Source organism: Atractosteus spatula, chromosome 6 (genome assembly GCF_055471065.1).
Source record: "Atractosteus spatula isolate fAtrSpa1 chromosome 6, fAtrSpa1.hap1, whole genome shotgun sequence".
Lineage (NCBI taxonomy): Eukaryota > Metazoa > Chordata > Actinopteri > Semionotiformes > Lepisosteidae > Atractosteus > Atractosteus spatula.
The window spans coordinates 12,765,635-12,791,996 of record NC_142711.1 but is presented as its reverse complement, the minus strand read 5'-3'; the positions used below and the strand labels follow the sequence as shown (position 1 = coordinate 12,791,996).

The following is a 26,362-nucleotide window of genomic DNA, read 5'->3' as shown; positions in this document are numbered from 1 at the left end:
AACACTTCTCTAATGCATGGCACACTTAAACTTAGATGTGTCTTGCAATTTATCCTTCAAGTTAAAAAAAACAAAAACAGCAGTAAAATTGTGCTTTACTTGTCAAACAATGACTAAAACTTTACTCTGTAGTTTAATACTGTGAGTAAAATATCAATTAAACTAGTATCAGCTTTGCTTTTGGTAGTGATAGCTTCTTTAGGTGGTACAATAACCTTTCATTAATCTGCTTATCTGTTTTATAGAGCATGACTTGATCTGTAGCTTAGGAAACACGAAAAAACGTACACAGATTCACATTTTCTACAGGGCAAAATTGTTAGCCTGACTTACCGTGTCTCTTTTAGCCTTTGTTCTGCCTTTGATAGTAACATCAAGGAAGCAGTGATGTAGAAGAAAACAGAGGTGGGGTAGGTTAGTCCAATGTGTCGCTGTTGCGTGGTGCGCGGGGACACTGTGATATTCTAGTGAGCTGCTAAGCTTTTTTTTGTGTGTGTGTGTAGCCTTTGTGTCATTCACTTAACGACCAATCTCATTAGCTGCTGGGGTACAATGGGCTGATACATTTTCTGTGTAAATACACCACATGGTGACCCTCAAGGTTAGACCTCTGAAGGTCTTTTTAATCACATAAAAGATGGATATTTTAAAAAATCAATTACAAAAAAAATGAACAGATTGTCTCCAAATAAGGACTTTTGTGTATCAGGATCCATTAAATTGGTTTTAAATATGTATTAAACTATTTGTTTACTTTCTCATTTATCTTTAACAAGGTTCCTCAAAACAGCATAGAGAGTGTTTAATAAACAGTACTTATAAAATGAAAAAATCCCCAAAAATCTATACTGTTAATATTGCTTAATGGCCTATTTGGCTAATAAAATTTAATGTGAAAAATTACACATTTATTTTATATCTTTATTTTTAATTGATAGAGAAGACACTTTTCAACAACAACAGTTAGCAAAACTAACTGTTTTTATAACTCTATTGTGGGTAAACATCTTTTACAACAAAATATTTATACATGCACAAAATTGAAATTCTTATTTTTCATGACAAATAAAACATTTACATAACTATTCAAAATGCAAAAATAAAGGCAAAAATACTAAATTATAAACTGAACAGTAAACTATTATAATGTATGTAGTATTTTCTTTTTTTACAACAAATTGCTCTTCTCCACCTTTGAGTGACTAAAGCTAGCAATGTAAAGACTGATTATTTCATGATAATTTTTTTCTTGTCTTTTTCTACAATATTTCCCCCAATTTTGTGTTTGTGGTACAGTCCTTTAATTCCCTACAAAATGAATTATTGTAAGTACTTGCAGCTATGACAGCTGTCCATAAGCATCAGGGACATGTCTATTGGCCAACTTGACCCTTGTTAGAAAACAAAACAAAACAAAAAAAGAATACAGCAGTCTGGGACTACTGAGCAGGGTCACTGGAGATTTTCCAGACAAACGCAATACTGGGGAAAGGAGAATAAAAAAGACAGGCTCAGAATCTCACTTTAACAGACCGCACACAATCTGGGCTCTCACAGAACTATCTCTGCCTGACCGCTTTCTATTTATCCCTTATCAGTGTTTACCAACCGCTAGTTTTCTTTCATTCACACTGTGAGGCAGTTCTCTTACTATCAGTCAACAGCTGACACCGTGGAACAGCCTCAAAGGCAAGAGGAAGGGATCAAAACTAAACCAAAGCTGTTTAAACAATACAACAGAGGAAATAAATTCATAAATCCTAATTCTTCCCCAACCCACAAGGGTACAAGCAGATCCTTTATAGTTAGTCCAACAAACAAAACCACCGCCAGTGAGGTAACATTACAATAAAGGTAAATGCTAAAATATATTGAAAAAAAATCCATGTAATTTTAATTAGAAACAAAGCTTACAGCTTCTGGATGCCAAATGAATAAAACTTAAACAGTGTGTCACTGTGATACTTTTAAAAGCTTCCTGCCTTTTATATGGAGCATGCCTGTAAAATTAACTGGCCAAATGCAAATGAAAAAAAGTACAGTTGTCTCTTGTGTTTATTCATCTTTGCAAATCCTGCAAAATAGAAACAATGAAAAAATAAAAGTTAAGACTTCTGCCGCAGTGAAAATAGTATTTATCCAATGCAACAAACGTTTGTTACATTGATCGAATAAACTTAAATTTAACTTAAAATGAGTTTTAAAAAGTCAGGCCAAATAAGGTTGTTGGATGTTTCTAAGTAATCATGATATGAGGGAAGTTTCATTAGCTACCCTGAAAGAAAATAGAGCAAGACATTATATTGGATTTCTTAAAGTGGAGTCTATTTATAATATGCCTGAAACTTTCAAATTGAATCTACCACACAACTCAGCTGTCATATAATTCAAGCTTTGTGGTCGAAACTCAAATCATATGCAGACTATACAAAATATTAATGGACGGGCACACAATGAAACTGAATTACTATTTCTATTAACAAATTCTTACTAGTCAGGGAATGGTGAAACATGTCTACTGTCAGAAACAGCACCTGATGACCCTCGAAGGGCTTTAACTCAGAAAGGCTATAGAAACTTGTTGTTGATACAAAAACTCCCTTGCTGTTTGTGATCCTGTGTCAGGCACTGACTCTGACAGCTAGCCTTAATTCCCATGCTAGATAGATCATATTAGCTACCATTTTCATCTATAACATTATGACATGAAATTTACTTACAATGAGAGTAAATGGACTATTCAGTAAAATGCATATGTGGGACAGTGTGCTTCAGCAAAACTGCACAAATTACTGCAAAATTAAATTCTTAAACCATTTGTACAACACGCCTTTCCTTCACAGATTTCTGAAAGCATCTACATGTACAAGGACAACATAAGTGCCAGCACTCAACTCAGTCTGGATTTGTATCTAATTAACAATGAGGTTTTCTGTATTGCCTTTTTGGAGACATACTGCAAACAAAAGCCCCAATTTACAAATTAAGCAATATTATCCCAAATATTTCTAAATTCAAAAATCCGTGAAACATGCAGATTGTTACCACTCTCAAAGGTAGACCTAGAAGCTATGCTAAACCTATTTTTTATCTTCAGTTACTTTAAAGATTACACTACATGTTCACTATATAAATACATTAGTGTTAGTATAAATGCTGAAATTAACATCATCACATCCATCCGTGGTATTTAGAATATTCTACTTTCAATATATATATAAACAGCTATGATTTTTTTTTCTGGAATACTTTTCTCCGAATGAAGTAATTAATTAAATTTATCCTTTCACCAGCTGCTAGGCGGCAGATGGATCCATTTCTGAAACCTCGTTGAATTCAATCCATAAAACTCATTTCCTAGGATTAGCTGAGTGAAGTTTGTGTCAAAGCTCAGGTAACAAAATCAGGAGGGTGGTGGAGTTGTGCAAAACTGAAACTTTGCTATGCATTTCATTTTTTATTCCTTGTTTTATGTGGTTTGGCACAACATATTTGTGTCAAAGTACACAGTGCTTTGGAAGAGTATTTTAAAAAGCACAGATTAGTTCTGATGATATTGTTTACACAGATTTAGTTTTTTTTGGGGGGGTGGACATCATTCCTTCAACAGTATCAATTTAAATAATCTACATCATTTCCACTTCTATTTTCAGCACATACTTGGACTGTGATCTCCTGCAGCCAAATCATCAAGTGAATCTATAATATACAGTAACAGCATTCAGAGCTAGAATTGCTACCATGGACAGCTCCTGGTTCTTAACTCAGTAATAGAAGACGATACCTTCATGCTGTGTTGCAAACATTAGCATTCCCATGTAGGAGCTTAAAAAATAGAAGAAAGAGAGTGAAAGAATGGAAGGAAGAGGGTGAGGGGGAGACATGCTTATTTGTTGAACAGTGCAACTGCAGACAATTCTGTCAGCTTTGTTACATCTGTGGTACTGCATGAGCATCAAAAGAATTGTTAATGCTTCAGCTTCATTATAGTGCTTCATTACAGTTAAATGTAAGCTTACATTCCTCATGTTATTGCTGTTAGGATTTGACTAATTACATACCTGAAAAATCAAAGTCTACTCAGAGAGGCTACATTCTTTTTGCAGTGTGTTTTTACTCTTTCTTATCGCCAGATGAATAAAAATACTTTTTGTAAAAGCCTATACTGTTACTAAGGTCTTTTCTTAGAAAGCATCCATTTAAAAATGTTTTGCAGTCTTGTTTTAAAATAATAATGTATTACAACAGAGAAAGAACATAGATGAGAAATGTTTCTTTAAATATCTTCTTCCACTGTAACTTGGCTTAAGGTCACTATTACAGGAAGCAGCATGTTTACTTGGAATGATCTACCAGTCTGGTCTTTGATCACACTGAAGTTGTCACATTGCTGAATGTGACTGAAAAAAGATTTTCTACCCATATGGGAAACATGTATTAAAGTGATTAACTTTTAGTGCATCAAAAAGCTGATTTAAATGGACTCTGTGCTGTTATTATAACATCAATTTTTTGCAAGTTTCACAAGCATACTAAGTTATGACCTCATTATTATAAATGTAACTGCACGTAATGAAACACAGGACTGTCCATATCTTGTAAGGCACCTCCTAAAGAAAATGTATTGAAACAGAATGGTTGCTGATAACAGCAGAAGTAACATCTTAAGGCATTCCTCAAGGTACTTTTCATCCAGAAAATATAAAGAATGTTTGGTTTCAATTTCCACCAAGTCCAAAAAACAGTGAACGGTACTTTTAAACATTTTCACATAACTGTTTGGCAATCATTACATGCCTGTTTTAACCATTCAGTTTTCATCAGTAGGAACCTGCTACATTATATGTTAGATAAAAAATACATTTTACTCAATAAGTTCCTCCAAAATTGCATTAGGTTCAGGCCACTTATACACTGTAAGACAGACTATATACAGGTATTTCACATATTCAGAAACAATCTACCAACAAGTGAAGTATATACGCCTGTAGGCTGTTTTTGATTTCCTACTTGTTAATAAAGGCCAGTGACATTAAAAAAGCAATTATTAAAGCACAATATTATAGCACATAATTGACTTTTTCCATTTGTATATCTTCTGCTCTAAAATCAATTTGAGCTGGCAATGACCTTGGAACCACAACCACGTTGCTTAGCAGTAACCAAGAGTTCAGTATTTTTATTTGAGATGTCTCCTTAGCTGAGAGTTTTCAATATAGTTTTGGATGAACTGGGGTTAAGAATATACTGAAATAAACCTGCTTATCACTGATTATAATAAACTGAATTTAAACTGAATTAGAAGAACAGAATGTCACATTTTAATTGACCTTAGTTGTAAGTTGTGGTAACCCAACACAAAGTTAAAAACTTTACTTTAGGACCAATACACTATGTATTCTTTACAGTATTGACATATAATTAAATGCCTATCATTCATAACTAATTATCTCAATTAATTTAGTCTGAGTATAATAAGAACCAAATAAAGAAAACAATTCAGGAAACAAGTCATAGCTGTGATTTTTAATGTATTAACCACTCAGAAATCTCTTAGTAAGGTTAAATGAACTTAAATGATCTTAATTTCACATAGCACAAACACTATACAATCTCCTCAAGCTTTGTCTCAACACAATAACAACATTTGTTCTTCTAAGACTAGCTTATACTGTTTCTAAGTGCTGTGAGTTTAATTTAGGTAGACAGCATCAAATGCTATCTGGATGATCCAAAATAGGTCATGCTTCTTAAAAAACAGTTTGAGCCATGTAATCTCCTCACTAACAATCTAAAGCCCAAATAAAATCTGCAATATTTTTTCACTGAAGGTATTGACAGAATTCAAGCATTATATGTCTACAAGCACCATCACTTAAAAAGTATTTTTTTCAAAGCCTGCCATCTGACACATCATACTCATATCTTGACTAATTATTCCAGAAAGTTTTTGAAGACACATAAAGGACATTTTATCTATGTTCTGCATTCAATATTTAGTTTTAATAATAAAAAACAGCATTTATGCAAGCTCATACCACCTTTTTAAACTCTTCAAAGTTACATTAGAAATTAAGCAAATATAAAGCACAGCCTATTCTGTGTTTTCTTCTTAATGTGTATTTCTTAAATACTTTTAACAGTCTATACAGTATATAAAATAAGAATCAATTACAAACAATGGTAAATTCACGGCCTAGTCACCTTTAGCCTAAAAGGAACAGTTAATAAATGTTTCTGAATACATCAGTTTTAAAATCCTGAAAAGTTTCTGTAAACACTTCCTTTTGAAGCTCAGCTTGACTACAGTAGCAATAAAATAAGTAACTTCAGTACAAACCTACTTTTGTGATCCTAAAAGTTTTATTTTCCTCCAATGTGCTGCCTGTGCTGGAGCTGTGGCTTTGAAAGGTAGTCCCCAGGAATATGACATACTGTGTCTTTGACTGCCTGGAGATAAGCACCTGCGTTTGAGTCCCTTTTTACGTCACACCTCCCTATTCAGAGCTCTTCAATATGATGCACATTTGCACATCAACAGTGCTCCCCCCCCCTCCTTCTCTCTCCCACTCACACATATACAAACATACAAATAAACACACACAGTCACACACATGTTCACATCCTGACATATACTGATTTTTTTTCATACATTGGGGGTCCAAAACTTTCACTCGAATTTTCATAACATGATTGCTGTGGCATATGTCCTTCCAAGCTTCCCATATATCAGTCATCATGCAAATGAGATGGAATATCACTCTTCTGCAGCAGATGGCCAGGGATGATAACAATGGCTCAACAGACGAGTTTCAATGTACCCGACTTTATCGCTACGGCAACAACAACCTAAAATATATGTAATGAAAGCAGTGTCTATTAATTTTGCAAGCTTTTTCAGCTTGGATTATTTTTTTAAATATAAGATTATTACTATTTTGTGAATGAATGGATTCAGTTAAAGTACACTCTTGCTAAATTCTCTAGAAGGCTATCTATAAAAGCTAGAGACCTGGAAATTATTTTTGGTGACTAAGGGAGGCAGCAGCCTAGCAATTATTTGAGTAATTAGGTGTAATTCCTCCCTCTAGGCCATGTAACCCTCCTGTGCTAGCACATGCATTAGACAGGCCCAGATAGAGAAAAAGAAAGAAAGTGCCTCAAGATACTGCCACAGACCTTACATAAGCCAAGCTGCAGTGATGTCACTGAGCCTCCTGCCGACTTTTGTAAATACAAGCCCCCTAGCAAAAAGCAAACAGTAGAGGAGTTTAGCAAACAGGGCCCAATTAAAATGACAAAGGCAGCCACACTTCTAGGTGGAGCCTGGGGGGCCCTCAAGCCCAGACCTCAGAACCAGTGATACACATAAGGGGCCTCTTAGAGATGCAAGTATTTCCATTACCAGCTGTCACTAGGGGACACCAAAACAAGCTTGTCTTTGGGTTGTTCTCGGGTCTCTTGAGACTGGTGTGTGACCACAATACATAATAAGATATGCCTGTGGGTTTCTTTTTTACACTCCTGGTTAGTTATAAATGGGTGGTTTTGCTCACGATCTGGTAGTCATCGCCTGTTTTAATGTTTGATAAAATGTGTGATTGGTTCAAGCCCCCTGAAAAAACATAAATAAATGTACTCCACCTCAGCCAGCCCACATGATTTTAAACAATTTTAACTAAATCTCCACAGCACACTTTAGGTGTCCTCGCAGATTGTAAGAATATGCTTTTAAGGGGAAATTACATACACTTAATTTAAGAGTTTATGAAGAACATGTTTGTATATTCACATATTTGTCATCAAAACTATGGTGACATCTGAATAAACCCACTGAAATGCAACTATGATAAGAAATATGAAATATAAGTATATTGGTCCATAAAAATGTATAAACTTTGTATAAGCTTATCTCATCAAATATTTGCCATATGATAGCTCCTTAAATTAGATTTCGATTGACTTTGATATCTGGGTATTTTTTGCATTGAAAACTTTACTACTGTGTCTTCTAAGGTCTCGAAGCCACATGGGATTCAATATTGCCTCTGTAAACTTGGACAAGGCATATGGTGCCAGACCCAGTCCCGCTGGGATCATACTGAACTCATAAGCTGTTCCTTGCACTGTGGAAACAGGAGGATCTTCTGTGCATTTAATGAAAAGATAAAAAGCATATATCTGAGGTACACATTCATAAGCCATTCCACCAGTCACTATAAGACATCAGGTTTCACCCTCTATGAGCACCTTAGATGTTCTCCTCTGGCCTCAGCTGTGCAGTGTGAACAAATTCAGAATGTGTCCCTCTTTGGTGGGCAGCTCTAGAAGACATTTTCAGCTCATCTGACAAAGAATGTGGAAAGCAGGTGAAATCCAAAATACAACTTGTTTCAGTGATGGGTAGCAACTATCTCTACCATAACTGAATTCTTGCAAAACTTTGGTAAAAAGTTGTATTTTCACAAATACAGTAGCTTTTGAACCTTATGAGTTCAATGAAGACAATGATCAAGTGTCAAAACTTTGGTGTCTGGATATTTTATTGACATGATGCTGGTCAGCTGGAGTGGTGGTAAAAGGTGTTCTAGCAGAAACATGACAGTTATTTTAGTGTTTCTGGTAGGTAACTCTTCCACTTCTAAGATTAAAGTAGGGAAGGAAAAGCAGGGGTCACCAAAATAAGCTATAGATAGGACAGATGTAGGCTAGGAAATACATTTAAGATAATACATTTTTTAAAAGATGATTATTAAAACTAAATTAGCATCAAAATTTTGAGCGCTGTGCTTTGAAGAACTGACTTCTTTTTATGGACAGAGTGGCAGGGTTAGCTTTTCTGTCTCACAGCGCTGGAGCCCCAGATTCAGTTCCAGACCTGGGGTGCTATCTGCATGGAGTTTGTAGATTCTCCCCTTGTTTGTTTGGGTTTTCTCTGGGTGCTCCAGTTTCCCTCCATAGTCTGGTACTGTCATAGGCTTCTGGGAAAACTGAACCTGGTGTCACCTACTGAACCTTTGTGTCTGTGTATACGATGTACTGCACTGGAGTACGGTCCAGGGTGTATCCTACCTTATCCTTGCTTTCTCCCCTGTAACCCTGAAATGGATGAAGCACTTAGAAAATAGATGGATGTATATTATTGACTACCACTAGGTGAACTACACCATCTGTTGATGGGATGAAGGAACATGATTAAATTTGTGTATTTAGGAGAGGGTGTACAGACTTCACTGAACTGAGCTGGATCATGGCAGTGACAGGAACTGCAAAATAAAAGAGAGGTCTCCCACTCGCCTTCAGTTTTTCACTTCTTTATGCATTCCCTCTGCGGCAGTGTCATTATATGGTATGTTGTATGTCTCCTCAGACATCTCCATGGGCATAGAGGGGCTCTCCAATGATAAGGTGTTGATAAGACCTTGGTTTCAATATGGCCTGTCATTTAGGCCATTTTTGAAAAATGCCATTCATCATTTATATGATACAGTGCTATCAGTTTGCTCCCTGAGATGGTCCTACTACAAGAAAACTGGGGATTCTCTGGAGAAATCAGTTCTACCTTGAATACAGACGATATGGTACAGGGAAACAAGGAGGACTGAGAGCCAGAACCCCTGGCACACTGCAAACATCATTCAATTCTTCTTTGTTTGATAATGGGACAAAAAGTTGACTCCAAGAAATTTTTTTTTTTTGTATTCGCAACACACAGCTAACCACACAGTAATATGTATAGAATAACTAGAATTTAAATGTATAATTGGATAATATTCAAAGGCTGAAGAGAATATATATTTTAATAAAACAAGAATGTACCTATTGTAAAAATGGTTGAGACTGACTGCTTTACAGAGCACCCACAATTAGTCAGTGTGTATCCCCTTTAACAGAGTCTGCTGTGCTGCCTTGACTTCACTCCTTTGGTGCTGCAGCCACATCAGCTTGCCAAATCTAATCAAGCATTACATGAGTGTTGCTAGGGAATGCTCACTTGATACATACTGTGAGCCCACAGTAAAACACGAATTCAGGAAAAATAAAGGGCTGCAAAAGTTTAAGGGCTTTATTTCTTAGTAACCACACTCAATTAGGCTCACAAGTCTTGGGAAGCACTACATAAGTGTTGCTAGGGAGTGCTTGCATGTATTAACAATACATAGAAGAACATGCAAACATAAAAATGTTGCAAAAGATAGGCGAACATTTAGCCCATTTTGCTCATTTCATAGTTAAGTAGCTAAGTTAATTTAAAATGTCATCCAGCTATTTTCAATTCCAATCTCCTTTATTCTAAACTAAAGAGTGTAAGCTCCCTTAAATTATACATAAATGATAATTATGAAATCCGGAGACCAGGAATCAATCCTACTCCTCTTCTTTGAACTAAGGCTGTAAAATATTTTTTGGTATGGTGACCACACCTCAACACAATCTAAATAAAGTCTTACCAGCTTGGACTTAACTGGATTTTCACATCTTTTTCTCTATACTCAAATGCTCTATTTGCTATTTTATTGCTTATAAACGTATTGCTATTGGTGCTATTACTTATTTGACCACTTTTCTAAATGGTTTTGAAAAGAAAACACAAAAGAATCTACATTAACATCCAGATCATGGATTGCTTTCTGCAGCTCAGAATCACCCATGCAATATGTATAGTTATTAGTTCCACTACCTGTATAGATCACCTCGCCAGATCAATGTTAAACTTGTCAAGTATCAGACCAATCCATGATTTTGTCTATATCTTTAGATGGGCCTTGTTAGGTACTGTGTATTATCATATGATAAATAGAATGAGAAGAGCAATTGGGCCTGAAACAGATTGTTGATGTGTTTACTATATACTGTCAATTGACTAATGGGGGGAAGGAGTGTCCATTATTGCCAAATGTCCGTAAAAAACATTAATATCACATTTTCATCCACAAAACACTCTATTATATAAGAAATATATATTTACTTATTATTTTAATAATTTCAATCAACACAGTAAATGAAATTGCTCATGTGCCCTTTTATCATAAATATACAAGGTCTTATTTTATGTGTGGTAAATGTACTGTATAAAATCCACTAAAGCATATGAAACACAAACACCCATTTTAAGCCATTGACCTATAGAGAATCACTGATATTCATGCCTTTTATACTTAATTAAAGGTATACTGTATATATACAAAAAATTACAAAAAATATATTTTACAACTTATTTATACTGTTATTTTATTTTGTCTGTTTTGCCTTATTTATAAGAATAAACCAAGTTTGTTGTCCAGACTAGCTACCACTTTACTGGACAGTCCTTTTTTTACAGGGACAGGTTATTTTTTGTGGGCTAAATCCAATACAGCCTTTAAAGCGAAGAACGTTAAACTGAGGGTTTACTATATTTCTTTAATCACAATCAACACATATTTTCCTTTTTCATAAAACTTCAGGTCCATAACAGCCTCTGTACTGTATGTAATAATGAATTTATAAAAATAACACCAGAAGACAATTTTTGTTGAACTAATGTTTAAGCATAATATTCACTTATGGAGGAAAAGAACAGTGAGGACAGTGACTGTATCACTGTTTTTATCAGAATCTCTGTGTAGCATTAATTCTCACAATAAATTAATTTAATACAAAAATTTTAAAAATCCAAGTGGAGTTTGCATGGATTTTCTCCAGAAGGCCTGGCTTCCTTCCACTTCGCAAAGACATATTCAGTAGGTTAACTGGTGTCTCTATTTGCTTCTGTACCCTACAATGGACTAACATACAGTGCTTTCTTCTGTTAAGGATCCAGATTGTTCTGACCTTCACCATAATCATAGCACACCCTATTATAAGTCTGAAAAATAAAATATCTAATGAAAAACATGAAATCAGAAGTAACATTTATAAGGCTTCATTACAGAATAATAATTTATTGTTTTTTGTATGATTTAGATGCCATACTCCTGCACCTCATGATATTCCCTCTCATAAATCATGGTTGCAGGCAGTAGTTACTCTGAGTGAGTATGAGCATGGTATGAGTTCAATTGTCTCTATTAGTCAAGCCACTTTTAAATCCTTGTATATTGTATGCGTGTAAATTCCTATTACAAACTTACATTCAATTAAGCACATATTATTTATTTTTTCCTCTTTACTCAATTTAGATTTTAATGGCTCTCGCTCAACACTAAGAACATCTTAATTGTGTAGTTTTAATAATAATAAATGCTAAGATAAATATTTCTCCTCAAAGGTAAAGCCCCATTGTTCTACTTTTGTTGTCAACATCTTGCAATCTACACATCCTCCAGAGCAGAAAATGAAGTTATTTAATAACTGTCCTTTTATGACTTTATTTTCATATACAGTATAATATAGAGAATATAGTCCATTCTGACTAAATTCTCTATTTTGAAATGAGGCACTATTTGATACACTGGGCTGCTGTGTCTGCTTATGCTGTTACAATTACAAATGGAATATCAATTTACAAATATTACAAAAATCATAACTTGTGTTCTGATTAGGTTTGTTTTACCTTTCTTTTCTGTTTTTATAATACATGCAATATGTTTGATTTGACATAAAATAAAAACAATGATACCTGATTGTCCCTTTTTCTTTAAGTGTTCAGGTAAAATCTTGTAGGGCTGCACAGGAAAGGAATTAAAAGCAAACCCCCAGAAACATGCAAATGTAAGAAAATATCTCTATATTGAAATGATTGAGACAGGCTGATATAATAGAAACAGAAACCCCTTCCATGATGCACAAAAATTGTGTGTTGGCAAATTGCGTACTCAAAGAAAACTTTAAAGTCCAGTTTACACAGAAGCATTAGTTCGGTTGCTCTATTCATGGACATGCTTTGAGAGTATACAAGAAGCTCTTATTTAATGTGATTTACAAATTTTTTGATTGCATCCAATGCATGAAGCTTCCTGGCGTGAATCAGCATGCAAATGTCCTTTCAACTAAACAAAGAAATTGATTAGGAACTGAGAGTTTCTCCAGTATAAGTAGTAGGACTGGTGTGATTAATGGCGCTGGCCATTGATTTTCTTTGTTTAAGTCTTTTTTAACTTTCTTTAGCAATAATTATAATTCCTTTTCTAACAATAAATCCAATTTAGAAAGCATCAATTAAACAGCCTGCCCATGTCCTCTTCCATATCATCTTCAATTTAACTTGAATTCAATGGCAAACATCAGCATGAACCCCATTTTAATGTGTTTTACTGATTTATTTTAAATAATTCAAATTAAAAAAAACTTGCTTTGAAAACAGAATTTAGCTTATATTATAAAACAAAGGCAAAATCCTTCCTTCCATTAAACCTGGGATCAAACTGCAGTCACATTTCTTTACCTCTAAAGTGAAGAAATATTTTAATTTTGTTCACTATCAGCACAAAATACATTCTGCAGTTAGGTGAGATTCCCAAATTATAAGAAATATATTACAGAAACTACCGACGACTTTTATTTGAAGACAAGAACCTTATCTTGTTCTCTTTGGTTACTCTCTGGTCATGCAAAAGCTTCATTTCACCAGCCATTCCCAAACAATAACATAAGTCACGGTGACACAAAAGAGTTATGCACCAATTTCACGGGAGAGTTAGAAAATGATTTAAAAATCATAATTCAGAGCCACATGATTTCATGAACCTCATCATTCTATGGGTGTCAAGTTGAGCAATATTAATTGCAAATAATAGTTACCCTGCATTCGTAATATATACTCAATCTGCCACTTAAGCAATATGACAGAAATCTTGCTTGCAAAACAATATCCATACACCATGGTGCAGAGTAAAAGGAAGAATGCCTTTAACCCTGTATCTAACTGCGCTTATCACATACAGTAGGTTACTATTTTATGTTATGGAAGTTAAGGTAAATATAATTTTGTAATTAAAATTAAATATAGTGCCAGGCCAGGATGAACAGTACCAAGAAATTTAAATCACCTCTAACTGGTGCAAATGAATAACAAGAAAAGTCAATAATGTCAGCTGCAGAATCTTATTATATAGAGAAACTCATTGCAGTCACAAAACGTAATTATCAAAATGCCACAGAATTCCTAGTATAGAACTTTAACAAAGTTCAAAATATTCTCTACGTAAACATTATATATACTGATGTCCAAACTTTTTTTAATTGGGTGTCATGGAGTCAAATGGAATTGAATACTCCAGCTTTAGACAACACAAGCTTTACTCAACTACTCAACAACTGTTTTAATTAAAACACAAAATACAGTAAGTGTAACTAAGTGACCCTCACTCTAGGATTATCAACATATGTACTATTTTATCAAGATGTAGTAATTTGGTTAATAGAAAACACAAAAATCTAAATTGTAAGAAAGAAATTGTAAGAAAGAACTAAAATAGTCAATTTTTTGGATATTTACTCACCACAAAAGGCAGTAAAATTGCATATAAACTTTCAGGTTCAATAGTACTCACTGTTCAGATGTCTAAATGTGTTTTATCATTTTATGTATATTGTTTTATAGAGAATCTAAGCTACACTCAGCTATTCATGGTCCAAAAAGAAATTTTAAGGGGCAGTGGGAGCTTGGATTTTTTTCAAGAAATTACTATATTTCCCATTTCCCTGGGTCAACTAACTACTCGCAACCAAATAAGTAAGGTGGACTGAAAGGCCTCTTCTCAGTTGAAACCCTTCTTACAGTATGTTCTTACATTCATATTTATTTATAAAGGAACTAACTTCTTAAAAAAACGAAAACACATTTGTTTAATCTAATCCTTCCCTTTTCACTATTTTTAAACTACAAATAATTCACAAACTTCAGTGTGCTAACGTTTTTATTCTTGAGGAAGTAAAACATTTTTTTTCTTCCTGAAAATAGATATAAAACATATTTAATAACAGAAATGTCTCTTAATTGTTGGTGGTTGTACTCTTTTTGTCCCTGTTGAAAGCTAATATACTATGGATTTCCTCACAGAATATTAGCTTCCCTTGTTAATTTTATCTGGATTTCCATTCTAAAGGGTTTTCTACTTTGCTGATCACTTTTACTGAACAATTTTACAAACTTGTTAAAGATTCAGATGTTTTCACTCACTGATTTCTTGCATCATCGCTCCAAGATTCTGATAATAAGATTTCAGTATTTTTCGCTGTTGAGAAACAAACTGGATTATGAACAGATCACTACATAAACAGCTCTTTAAAAAGAAGCAGCTATTTTAAAAGAGGCTGAAGAAATCCAAAAGAGGGATTTAAATTTTAATTTGAATTTATTCCAGCAACTGAAAGGTTCTTTTGAAAGGGGATTTCAGCAAAAGATGATGGTATTTAAAACTGGTAAACAAGTATCTAAACCACCAGGAAAATGCAGTAGTTTGCTTTTTTGCTCATAATAGGAACAGTCCTTGACTTCTGAATTCAGGAAATAAATAAATAACATACTTGTGTTCAAAATTCTAAAGCTCCCTGAAAACTCTTAAATAAACAAAACAATAAATGAATAACCAGCACAGACTGTTGATTTATATGAATACTGTCAAATATAATAAAAATATGAATATTTGAAAAATAATTAGAAAAATAAAAATAAACACATAAAAATTTTTAGTGCAATATACTCATAAAAACATATCTTCCTCAAATACTACATTTGTGCACAATCATGGTGTCTTTTCATACAACTTTAATATTGTATTGCATATTAATTTTGTTCATTTACTTTTGTCACATCCCAGAGCAAATCAGTCTTGGTTATTGATATTTTACTGTCCTCTCAAGCTGATTTTATCATCTTCACTGGCAATAAAGTCTAATCAATGGAGAGTGTATTACAGCTTAAATGTTGTTGTAGAAAACCATGAGACATTTTTATGTCAATTATATTTGTTATTAAATACAACATTAATAACAAGTATGACCAAAGATATATGGCTACTTTCAACAGAAATACTATATGCAAACATTTTACATCATTTATTGAAACTTATGTATTACATTTTGCTACTACTGTTTCATAAAAGCTTATATTATATAATGAACAGACTACTATAGTAGAAATGTACATGACACAAGATGGTTATACTTAGTACCTGTGTTTTTCTGAGTGTCTTCATATGCTTTGTGAAATGTGTGGCAGAAGACAAAAGCATATTTTACACCACATCTTGTTTAGAATAATCAAATATAGATCAATAGCACAGGCATGTTGATATAACTTAAACTTAGTTATATGGAGAACTAGATCAATCCCACTTAAAGCAAAAGTAAAAAAAGTCTTGCATAATCTTTTCAGTTTTTCTCTTAATTTTTTTAAAATACTGGAAGAAGGTGGAAAACAACATTGGTCATTATATGATGACTAACAAAACCTCTAAAAACATTTAATTATCTTTAAGCAAATCTTGAATTAGTATCCTGAAAGATCAGTGTCACTTCTCAACACTCCTGTGTTGTTTCTTTCATAAAGCAAAGGGAGGTGTTCACATACTGTAATTTTAAAATGTTTTGAATGCACTCAAAGTATTAATAAAAATATTTAAATTGAATCAGTTTGCAAGCATTGAAAACATGCAGCTACTTAACTAATGCTGGGATAATATTAACCTATTACTATTATGTACATATGTAAGTTAAAAAGAAAATCATTCAGGTTTTCAAATACTGCAGAATTTCCTAATGCTAGTTAGATTTGGCTGAAAATGCTTTTTTCAATTTGATTTTTATTATTTTGATTGGTTGAAATGGTGAATTGGGGAGTAGAGTACTCTGCTCCTTCTCAATGTATTTTTGTAGTAGTTTCTCAGTACATTCTGTTTTCAATAGATTTCTAGTTCAGAGGCATTGCATAGTGTCATGCAAGTCAGGACACAAAAAGATACCTTTTCTATTTACAGATAACATCTGATGATTAAAATTCAAGTTAGCGTATTGAATAACGTTTTAATGAAGTTGTGTAAATAAGTTGGATTAGAAAGAATTGTTGCATTAAGTGGTGTTATAGGGAAGTATCAGACCATAATAAATGAAGGAGTAAAGTATATAACAATATTTTTGAATTTCATGTTAACTTCATTAGTTTTAACTCAATAAGTTGAGCTACATTAAGTTTAACTCACACATTAGTTGAGCTCAATTAGAAAAACTGTTTATCATTCATTTCAATCTAGGCTCAAGTAGAACAGTACAGTAGGTATGGGCAAATAGTAATGCATTCATGTTCTATTTTTGAAGAGCAAAAATCTCAGCTGAAATCTAATTTCAAGTATGAACATAAGTAATATGCATTTTGTAGTTAGTTTTAAGTTTTTTCAAGTGCAAACACCTCACAGATTTAAGACAAAGAACCTTTGAGCTATGCTGCATCATCCTCAAACCACTATTTTTTTTCCCACAGGAAAAGTACAGCAAGAAAATCAGTGGGTGAGCATTGTACATGAAAACAACCACTAATGTCATAGTGCCCCCTAACAACAAATCTGGGGAATTAACTGCTTTTCATTTCACAGGCAAACCCACTGTTGAGCCACCAACATAGCTTCCTATTGTACATCACACTCTGTTGCTTCCAGGATTTCATCCAAGTCATGAAAATATAACAAGTCTTCCGAGCTTCTGAATTTCTAATAAAGTCAGAAAGCAGGAAAGCAACTGAAAACAGCATTTCAAGGCTTAGAATTATATTTTCTATCCACATGGTATTTGAAGAGTTTCAAACAAAATACAACAATATTAAACATGAAAATGTCAATATGCTCAAAGGTAGAGAACACAATGACTTAAAGAACTCATTTTTAAAACGTTTTTTTAAACATTTCCATTCAATGTAAGTGTCCAAGGACAGGCTATTGACATAGCAAAACATCAAAGAAAGAAAAGTGGTTTATCTTTTGATTGAAGAATGCTAATTGAAATGAAGGACAAACACTTTAAACTGAGAACTGACTTCGCTGTTACAATAAAGACACATGCCACAGATTTTTACCCAGACGATACCTGTGACCAATTGCTGTTTCATAATCAAAAATGGGGTGATGAACTCTTATGTATGTAGCATGGTGACAACACGCAGCAATTAAGTTCACTTGTTTTTGAATTTTAGAATTTCAAAATGCCCTTTTTCATTAATTCAGTAAAAGTCATTAAGAAAGGTCTCTACTAAACACAGCTGAATTCTATGTTTTTTTATTATGCCAGGGATCACGTAACTCTAGCTCTAAAGAGAATACAAGGAATTGTGGTTTTCATTCAACCTGGGCTCTATATTAACTGTCCTGTTTGCATAATTGAATACATTTAACCCTTTGTCACATCTTAAGCTTTTCATAGTTCAAAGAAACCAGTTGGAGAACAGTAATGAGGAGTTATACTGTGCTACATTTGAATATAACAGTTTAGAACTGAATTTTAAGAAACTGTAATATAATTTTCAGAGAAAAAAAGCTTAATATTATTTATAAATGTTCAGAAATGTATGCATTTATCTGTTTGCTTCAGTCTTCTTTTTTGATCAGTTCTCATAAAATGTGCCAAACGTGCAAAAGATGTTTGATGTTACAGTGAAGTTTTTTTTAAGTTGGATGCTGTTGGACATTTATAATTTTTAGCAGCTCTAATTAAAATATTTTTATATTGTATTAGGATGAACAATGGATTAAGAGTGATTTACCATTCTCTACAAAGCTGAATAACACAAACATTAACTTGGATACAGGAACAAAGAGAAAAAGCAGGAATTAGGCACTACCAAAATCACCTCCTCCAGCTAAAACTGTTATTTCAGATGTATATACTGATTCATTCTACCTTTGTGAAGTACTGTAATGTAAGTTTATTAAAATATAGAGTATATCCACATTATATAGCTTATGGACAATAATAACTGTTTATCCTGTGACCATATGCAACACTACAAAATTATGACTAAGGGTAATAAAGTATTACAGTATTTGATGTCGCATCTGGTCCTACACAAAGCAAGAACAATCTTAAACATAAGAGTGGACCAGATCAGAGATCACTGTTGGCATGATTTGGATGAAGTTTTGGGAAGTGGGTGTACAGGGCAACTTTTGTAGAGAAATGTTGTGAATAACTTACACAAGGTACTGCAAGTGGGGTTAATGTCAAGAGATTGGCCAGGACAGCACTATAATAATGTGACAATGACTGTAATAATGGCAGTTCCTTAATACTACAGTATAATATATTTTTTTCAAGTACAATTACTTTGTCTTTGTACTGTAATGTCGGTGTGAGTTGATAAACCATCTTCACTAAAACACTGCCCGCCATGGAGAGATGATGATTCACCAAGTCAGGAAAAAGTCCTCTTGGAGAATTCTGCTGTGTTGGGCGGAAAGCACACAGCATAAGCTGTAGCCTTTAAATTACTTCAAGCATACCCTACACATAAAAGTGCTGGAGTATCTCAATACTCCCACAAACCTCACCCATCTGTATACATAGGTCATTCTGAACCCATCTGAAAGGAAACATCTAAATAAGCTGACATACTGTACATTGTGCAAACTCGGTATTTTGGAAATGCAGAGTTCAAGAAAGAGCGCATTGTATTTCTAACTATGCTTATTTACTAAACTGTAGTCATTGTACAAATACACACTTATAAGACAACTCAAACAGTATAAAATAAGAGATATGCATATATGTTGAAAAATAAAAGACAGATGGAGAAGGGGATGATAGACTATTAAAAAATTAATTAGCAAAAAGAGAAACAGATGCCTATTTGTAAAACCCCAATGCCTATTTGTAAAACCTCAGTGTTAAAAGGAATAAAAAACAAATTCATCTCGAGACTTGCAGCATTTATTTGAATCTCATTCTGGCCCTATAGTCACCACTGTGCTCATTTCCACTTTTGTTACAATCAGCCCACATCACAATGGTTACAATTAACCCAAGGCAGAATAGCATGAATAAACTGTGCAAGTAATGCACACATTACACTAGAATTTCATAAGTAGCATCAATAAAAACACTACAGTAAATTCATAAAACCCTTTGATCCAGAAGGTCACCTTTTGTTTAAAAAAACAAAAAAAAAAACGATCAATTATATAAAAAGGGAGAGTAGTTGCTTATTTCATTTCTAGAACTTTGGTACAGTATTGTGTTGTGTCTCCCAGTGTTTAATGATAAAAAAGATTTTGAAATGTCCTTATATTTTTTCTCTGAACTGTCTTTTCCATCTTTATATCATATATTTTGTCTAACTAAATTTGTAAGTGCGAAACTTTTTCAAATGGTGATGTTTATATACACATCCAAAATAATTTATTTTAAATACTGCACACTGAAGATGATTTTAAGACTAGACACTAGAGCCGTTGTTATATCGTTATATTTCCAAACCTCTATTTTGGATGTTTTTATGGTAAACATTATTTTTAAAATTATAAACCAAGAATCTGGATATGTTTTCCAAAGCGTAAAGCTGGAAAATATAAGCAGCACCCATTTGCTTGTTTGTTTTCTGTATGGTCAATATACTGTAGGTTACTAGCAGTCCCACAGTTAAATTAATACAAACAATTGTAGCAATTGAAATTTGATATGTATAAAAAAGTGGATTAGATCTATAAATCTGTAGCAAAAAGCTACTACACCCATAGTGTTAGACAGTTTAGTATGTCCCAATCGAAATGCGTATTATAAACATTAGACATTTTATAGCTTACATCTAAGAAAAATGCATATGGTCTTGCACTATAGGTAATTAAAGGGGATTCTAATTGTATTATATTCTAGTTTACAGTAAAACTGTTACAAAATGAATCAGAACATATCTTCTCATTCTTTCCACACTTAAAATTAATGCAAAGTATTACTGATATTGTGAGAAATAATAAAGTCGTATCAGATAACAAGTTCAAGGATCACTATTATTTTGTATTAGGCAACCGAAGCAGTCAAACCAAAACTGAATTATTTGCAATGGGGATTGCTCACATTCTGCAGCCTTTTCCATTTTCTTATCAGCCTGTATATACGTATTTTAACTAGTTTCACAAAGCAAACATTGTAAAATTTAAAATATTGTAAAACTGAAAATATTGCAAATCAGTCCATTAATTGGGAAGGAATTTCCCTCGACTCCCTCTGCACTTTTTTGCTTTTGCCACTTTTCTGACTTGTATTTTTGTTATAAGACATTTCCTCTGTTGTTTCCATCCAGGTTTTGACAATGTTCATGCAATACTGCAAATAATTTTGACCCGGAACTTCAATTTCTGCAGATTAAATCATTGAAATGCTCATTACTTATTCATGTAAAGCTCCTAAGAACCTCATAAATATATGCAAAAACAGTTATTTGTCATTGGATGAAAAGGAGGATCAGTTAAAAAAAAACAGGATGGTATTTTTGATGGATTTATGTGTGGAAACATTTAGCAGATATTGCCAATTTCACCAAATATAATGAAAAGATGTAATGCCCTACATGTAAAAAAGTATACACATACCTTTTCTTTAAAAATTAAATACCTCTAGAATACATTCAAATAAGCTATTTATTACCAAGTACCTTTCCTTTAACCCATGTAAGATAATGCTTTTAGACATGTATTTTTAAATCACGAAAGCCCAGTTCAAAAACTTGAATGTACAAGCATCAATAGCCAAGAAACCAAATTGTGAAACAGCTGGCAAGGCATTATAATATGTGACATTGAAATCATTTTTATTTCCTGCCTAAAGAGTTTTTTTCTTGATTTATGTTGCAATGACCTCAATTGACAGAAGGTTCTTAAATTCTTTTACTCCAATTCAATGTTACATGCTGACCTCTGCTGGATACCCTATGCACAAGTTATGTGACAGCGATGCTCCTTAACATTCATGCATTCAGGGGGTTATGTTAATTGTTTTCTTATTTTTTATTTTTATTTTTCAGTTACTAGATCGGTTTCAATCAGCAAAATAATTAATGAGTTATAGGATTGTGTATATATATATAGGATTACTTTTATTTGATCCTCAAAAGCTTCAAAATATTTGACGTCACCTTCTACCACAAACAATCTTGGAAAGGCTACACACACAAACTTGCATAATACATGTCGTGAGTATATAACCCTGGTGATTAAGTTCTGCCTTAGAAGCAAGCATAATAAGGGTTAAGATTTTTCTCATTTCTAACAGCATATATAAATATTAATTGATATTTCCAGTTTAGAGTTTAGACATAAAAAAGTAGCCCCAAGTATACAAACTCTCCAATAAACAGCAGCATATGCTGCTTAAACAAAGATAGTAGAGGGTGGAATCATATGAATTTAGAACACAAAATGCTTCTTTTTCTATGTCTTTTTTACCTTTTCCTGAAGACTCACTAGTTCTGCTGGAGAGCTCTTCATCCTCCTCTTCACCTTCATCTTGTGGCTCTTCTTGTTTTTCCACCTTCCTTGCCCTTCGAGAGCTGCTTTTCAATTTTCCACAAGACTGTGCCATGATTGCTTTGTCGACTCCTTTCCTCGTTTTCTGTAGAACAGATTCAAAATACAAGAATGCGTACTGTGAACATGCACAGCCACAGGAAGTTTACACATTTGTGTATTCTTCACAATAATGTTACAAATTGATTAGAAAGTTATACAATTCTATTACATATGGAATACAATACATTTTATTCCATACGTAACATAAGCACGTGTTTGTTTTTTATTATCAGGGAGCCCTTTTTTTACACAAGTGTGGCAGCTTCAGCATAATGGATGTTTCAACACAGTCTTGTTTTCTGTCCCAATCTTTTTTTTGTAATTTTATGGCAAGGATATTTTGCAAAAGCATTTATGTTCAAGGACACATTGTATTTTTATTGTATTTTTAATAAGACACCACAGAAAGTACATGGAAAAATTGATTTAGGCAATTCATTGAATTAACCCCATGAATTGTAGCTACATTACAGCTCTGTACACCAGAGAATGGATATAATCGATATGCAAGGATTCAATGTAATGTTTCTCTCATTATTTTCATTTCACACATTTTAATGTTATTCTATTGTACCAATTTTAGGAAACATGTACTGTATGTTTATGATGAGCAAATTATGCTTTTTACATACAGTACATTTAGATTTCAAAAAGAAATTAGATAGAACTGTAATCCAACAGGGATAATAGCAGTGTAAATGTGAAATACATCAATGTAACATTATGACCTTAATGATGATACTTTTAAAACATTATTTCCCTTTATAATTAAATGGAGGAAAACAAAAACAGCAAGGTGTGTCATATCTGGGCGTCTGAAAGTCCACAAATACTATTACAAGGCTGATCAGGATTAGCTTCACAGTATACCTAGTTATCTATTTTGGAGTGCCAGACTACTAGCACTGGGCAACTAAGATTCAAAAGCTGGAAAATCCAGTTGTCTCCCAAATACAGAAAGTACTTAAATCCCAAGCTAACACAAGAAAAATAAGGATAAAGGCTGCTGTGTATATCACCAAAAAGCCTGTGCACTTTTCAGAATCACTGGCTAGGTTAAACAAATATGCTAAGTAGAGATCAAAACAATCCTTTGATCTGCAGCCTAGTTTCCAGAGGAACCGCTTGGCTGTTGTTGTAAATAACTTGTATAAATCTGTACAGTTTGCCTTCAGGTAATATTAGCAATGCCAGGGCTTTGCAGCAAACTTTTCACAGAAAAATAGATCAGATAAAAACCTTTAATCCCATAGTAATTCATTCCCTGTTAACTTTTTATTGAAAATTCAAAGACTTTTAATGTTAGATTAAGGTAAGACTCTTCAGTATCTCATCACTGTCCATGTTTCAAATTGGTTGTAAGGTCCAGACTGCTTAATTTAACTATTTCAGTTAAAAGAGACTCACTTCATCTTTTAAATTAAATACACATTCAAAAGAAATTCTGCAATGCCTGCTAATGTTTTGTGTCATTACTGTATCCTTTATTTATTTATCAATAAATACAAAAACTCATTGACATTATTAGTTTACACATCATTAATTTAAAAAGTAAATGTTTCATTAGTGCTAACTAGAAAATGTATAACAGAAAACTGATCACTCACTATATATATATTTCAAAGTTTAACATTTTTAAAGGCTCCTACCTCCAGCATCCCACCGAGGTCAAACCTAGTATAAAACATTGTCAATCTTCATACAAAAGAGGCTTGAAGAGTCAGAATGCAGGAGCTATGCAACTTGCTGACTAACTTTGCTCCCTGTTTTGACCAACTACACAAAGAAAAATGCTGCCTATTCAAAACACACAGCAAAACTCTTTTCACCGAAAAGGGCAGTGAACAAATGAGGCCATGTCCTGAGCTGCTGTCATTATCCCATGAGGCTCAGTGATGGCTGTGGGGCATGGAACTGGGTGACACCACTGCCAGCCGCAACAGGGGACTTTTGTGCACTTTGTCTTCTTCCAGAAAACTTTGTTTATCCCAACTTGAACACTGCCCTTTTCATTTCAACAGCTGGATTGGTTTTTACCTTTATTCCTCTGGGAACAGGCAAAGACTGGATTCTTAGATGTGATTGTGTGTGGAGCATAGTAGCAGATTTCTTTGTCTAAATATTTTATGTATTGTTTTTTTTTTGTCAAGTTCATGAGTAGAACAAGAATATGAAAAGGGAGGTCCTGCCCACCTGGAAAGCAATTTTAATCTTCATTTGTTTCTGAATTCACTAAAATGTTATTTAGAATTTAACGACGTAATCTAAAGCAGAGTCTTCCAGCTTAGGTCCTAGAGACCCACATACTGTACCTACTGGTTTTTGTTCCAGTTGAACTCTGAACTACATAACTGAACCTTTAATTGACCTAATAACAAAATCAGTTTTATTCATTCTGACACAGAATAGAAAGAAACACTTGAATAAGTTTCAATCAAGTGACTTGTTAGTTCGATGAAGGCTTCAATAAAGTAAGCAACTAGGGTGAAACAGCAAACAGGTGTGAGAAGTCTCATAGCCAGGGTTGAGAACCTCAGATCTTAAGAACTATACCAAAAACAAATGACTAAACTTAATATGTTTAGTAAAACACACATGCCCATTTTGTACTTATTTAAGAGATTGTCCTTTGTGCTAAAGTATTAAACACAAACGTTTGCAAAGCTTTTTTTTTTACAAAGGCACTGAAATAACATAGAGCCAATGCTTATCAAGACAAAACATCTGTTTATCTTGGAATCAAATACAGGAAAAGACAGGGACAGGGCTTTTTCTTTGTGGTGCCAGATTCTACTTTAAATAACATACTTATAAGTTATTTTATAATTTAATTCCAACACTATTCTAATTTTAAAAATATTTTATTAATAATGCTGTATTTGAAGGCACATTGCACGGAGGCATCATCTGTTCTAATAGATTTTTAAATAGATGGGCATAAACATGCAGAGGTCTGTTTTACACTTCCTTTGTAGACCAACAGGAATGCACTATAATCACGCAGAGCGTCCACATCTGCTTGACCACAGCAGAAAAGAGGGCATTACCACACAATATTAACTAGAGAATAAAGAGTTTTTTTACATTGTAAATGTTTACTTTTCCAAATGTCAATTTTTTTTTTAAATATATTAAGTACCGGTAATTGTATGAAATAGAGTACATCGTGTGTGCTAGTAAAATGGGCTATTTACATACTTTACTACAAAATACTTCAACTCCTATATGGTACGGACACATTTTTTTGATCAAAATAAAGATATTTTGATACTTGACAAAATACACTAAATATACAGATACAGTAGCAAAACCAGCAATGATGAAAGTGATCAATTTCTATTTTAAATTTACCAAAACACAGGGACTATATATAAATTATTAATTTAAAAACACAATGACACTTTTTTATTTTAAAAATAACTATTTTCTTTGTTGAAGTCCAATTGAAAATGGTTCACTCCCTTACCTTAACTAAATTTGTATCTCTTCTGCAAAACCATGGGTTACCATGACACCCATTCATGTTTGAAAATACACAGCATTTCTTTGTCATATTTGCCAAAGCATTAAACATCTGTGATTGTTGTTCAGTTGACAAAGCCAATTAAATGGCATTTCCCGCGAATGGAACTGTTTTTGCTCCTGTAATGTACTTGAAGCCTTTTATTAAAAAACAGAAATGCTGAATATTATCTTGAGACAACACAATGAATTATACTATTTTGTGATTGTAATTGGGTTTTTGAGATGTTAGAGTGTTTAACTGATGTAGGATATGGACTTCATAAAATAGTTTTAAGCACAGTTTCTTTTCACTGTAAAAAAAACTTACTTAAAATTCATATTTTGTTCTTGGCAAGGGATAAAACAAAGACAAACCTCTGATTTTCATT

At 33.4% G+C, this 26,362-nt stretch overlaps 1 protein-coding gene across 1 annotated transcript in view; it reads right to left on the bottom strand.

Annotated features, from left to right (window-relative positions):
* st18 (ST18 C2H2C-type zinc finger transcription factor) overlaps window positions 1–26,362 on the bottom strand; it is a 134,704-nt gene that overhangs the window by 83,428 nt on the left and 24,914 nt on the right. Inside the window, exon 3 of the mRNA XM_088919350.1 lies at window positions 22,347–22,512. Coding sequence (XP_088775476.1) covers window positions 22,347–22,512 — 166 coding nt within the window. The remainder of the gene's footprint in view (window positions 1–22,346; window positions 22,513–26,362) is intronic.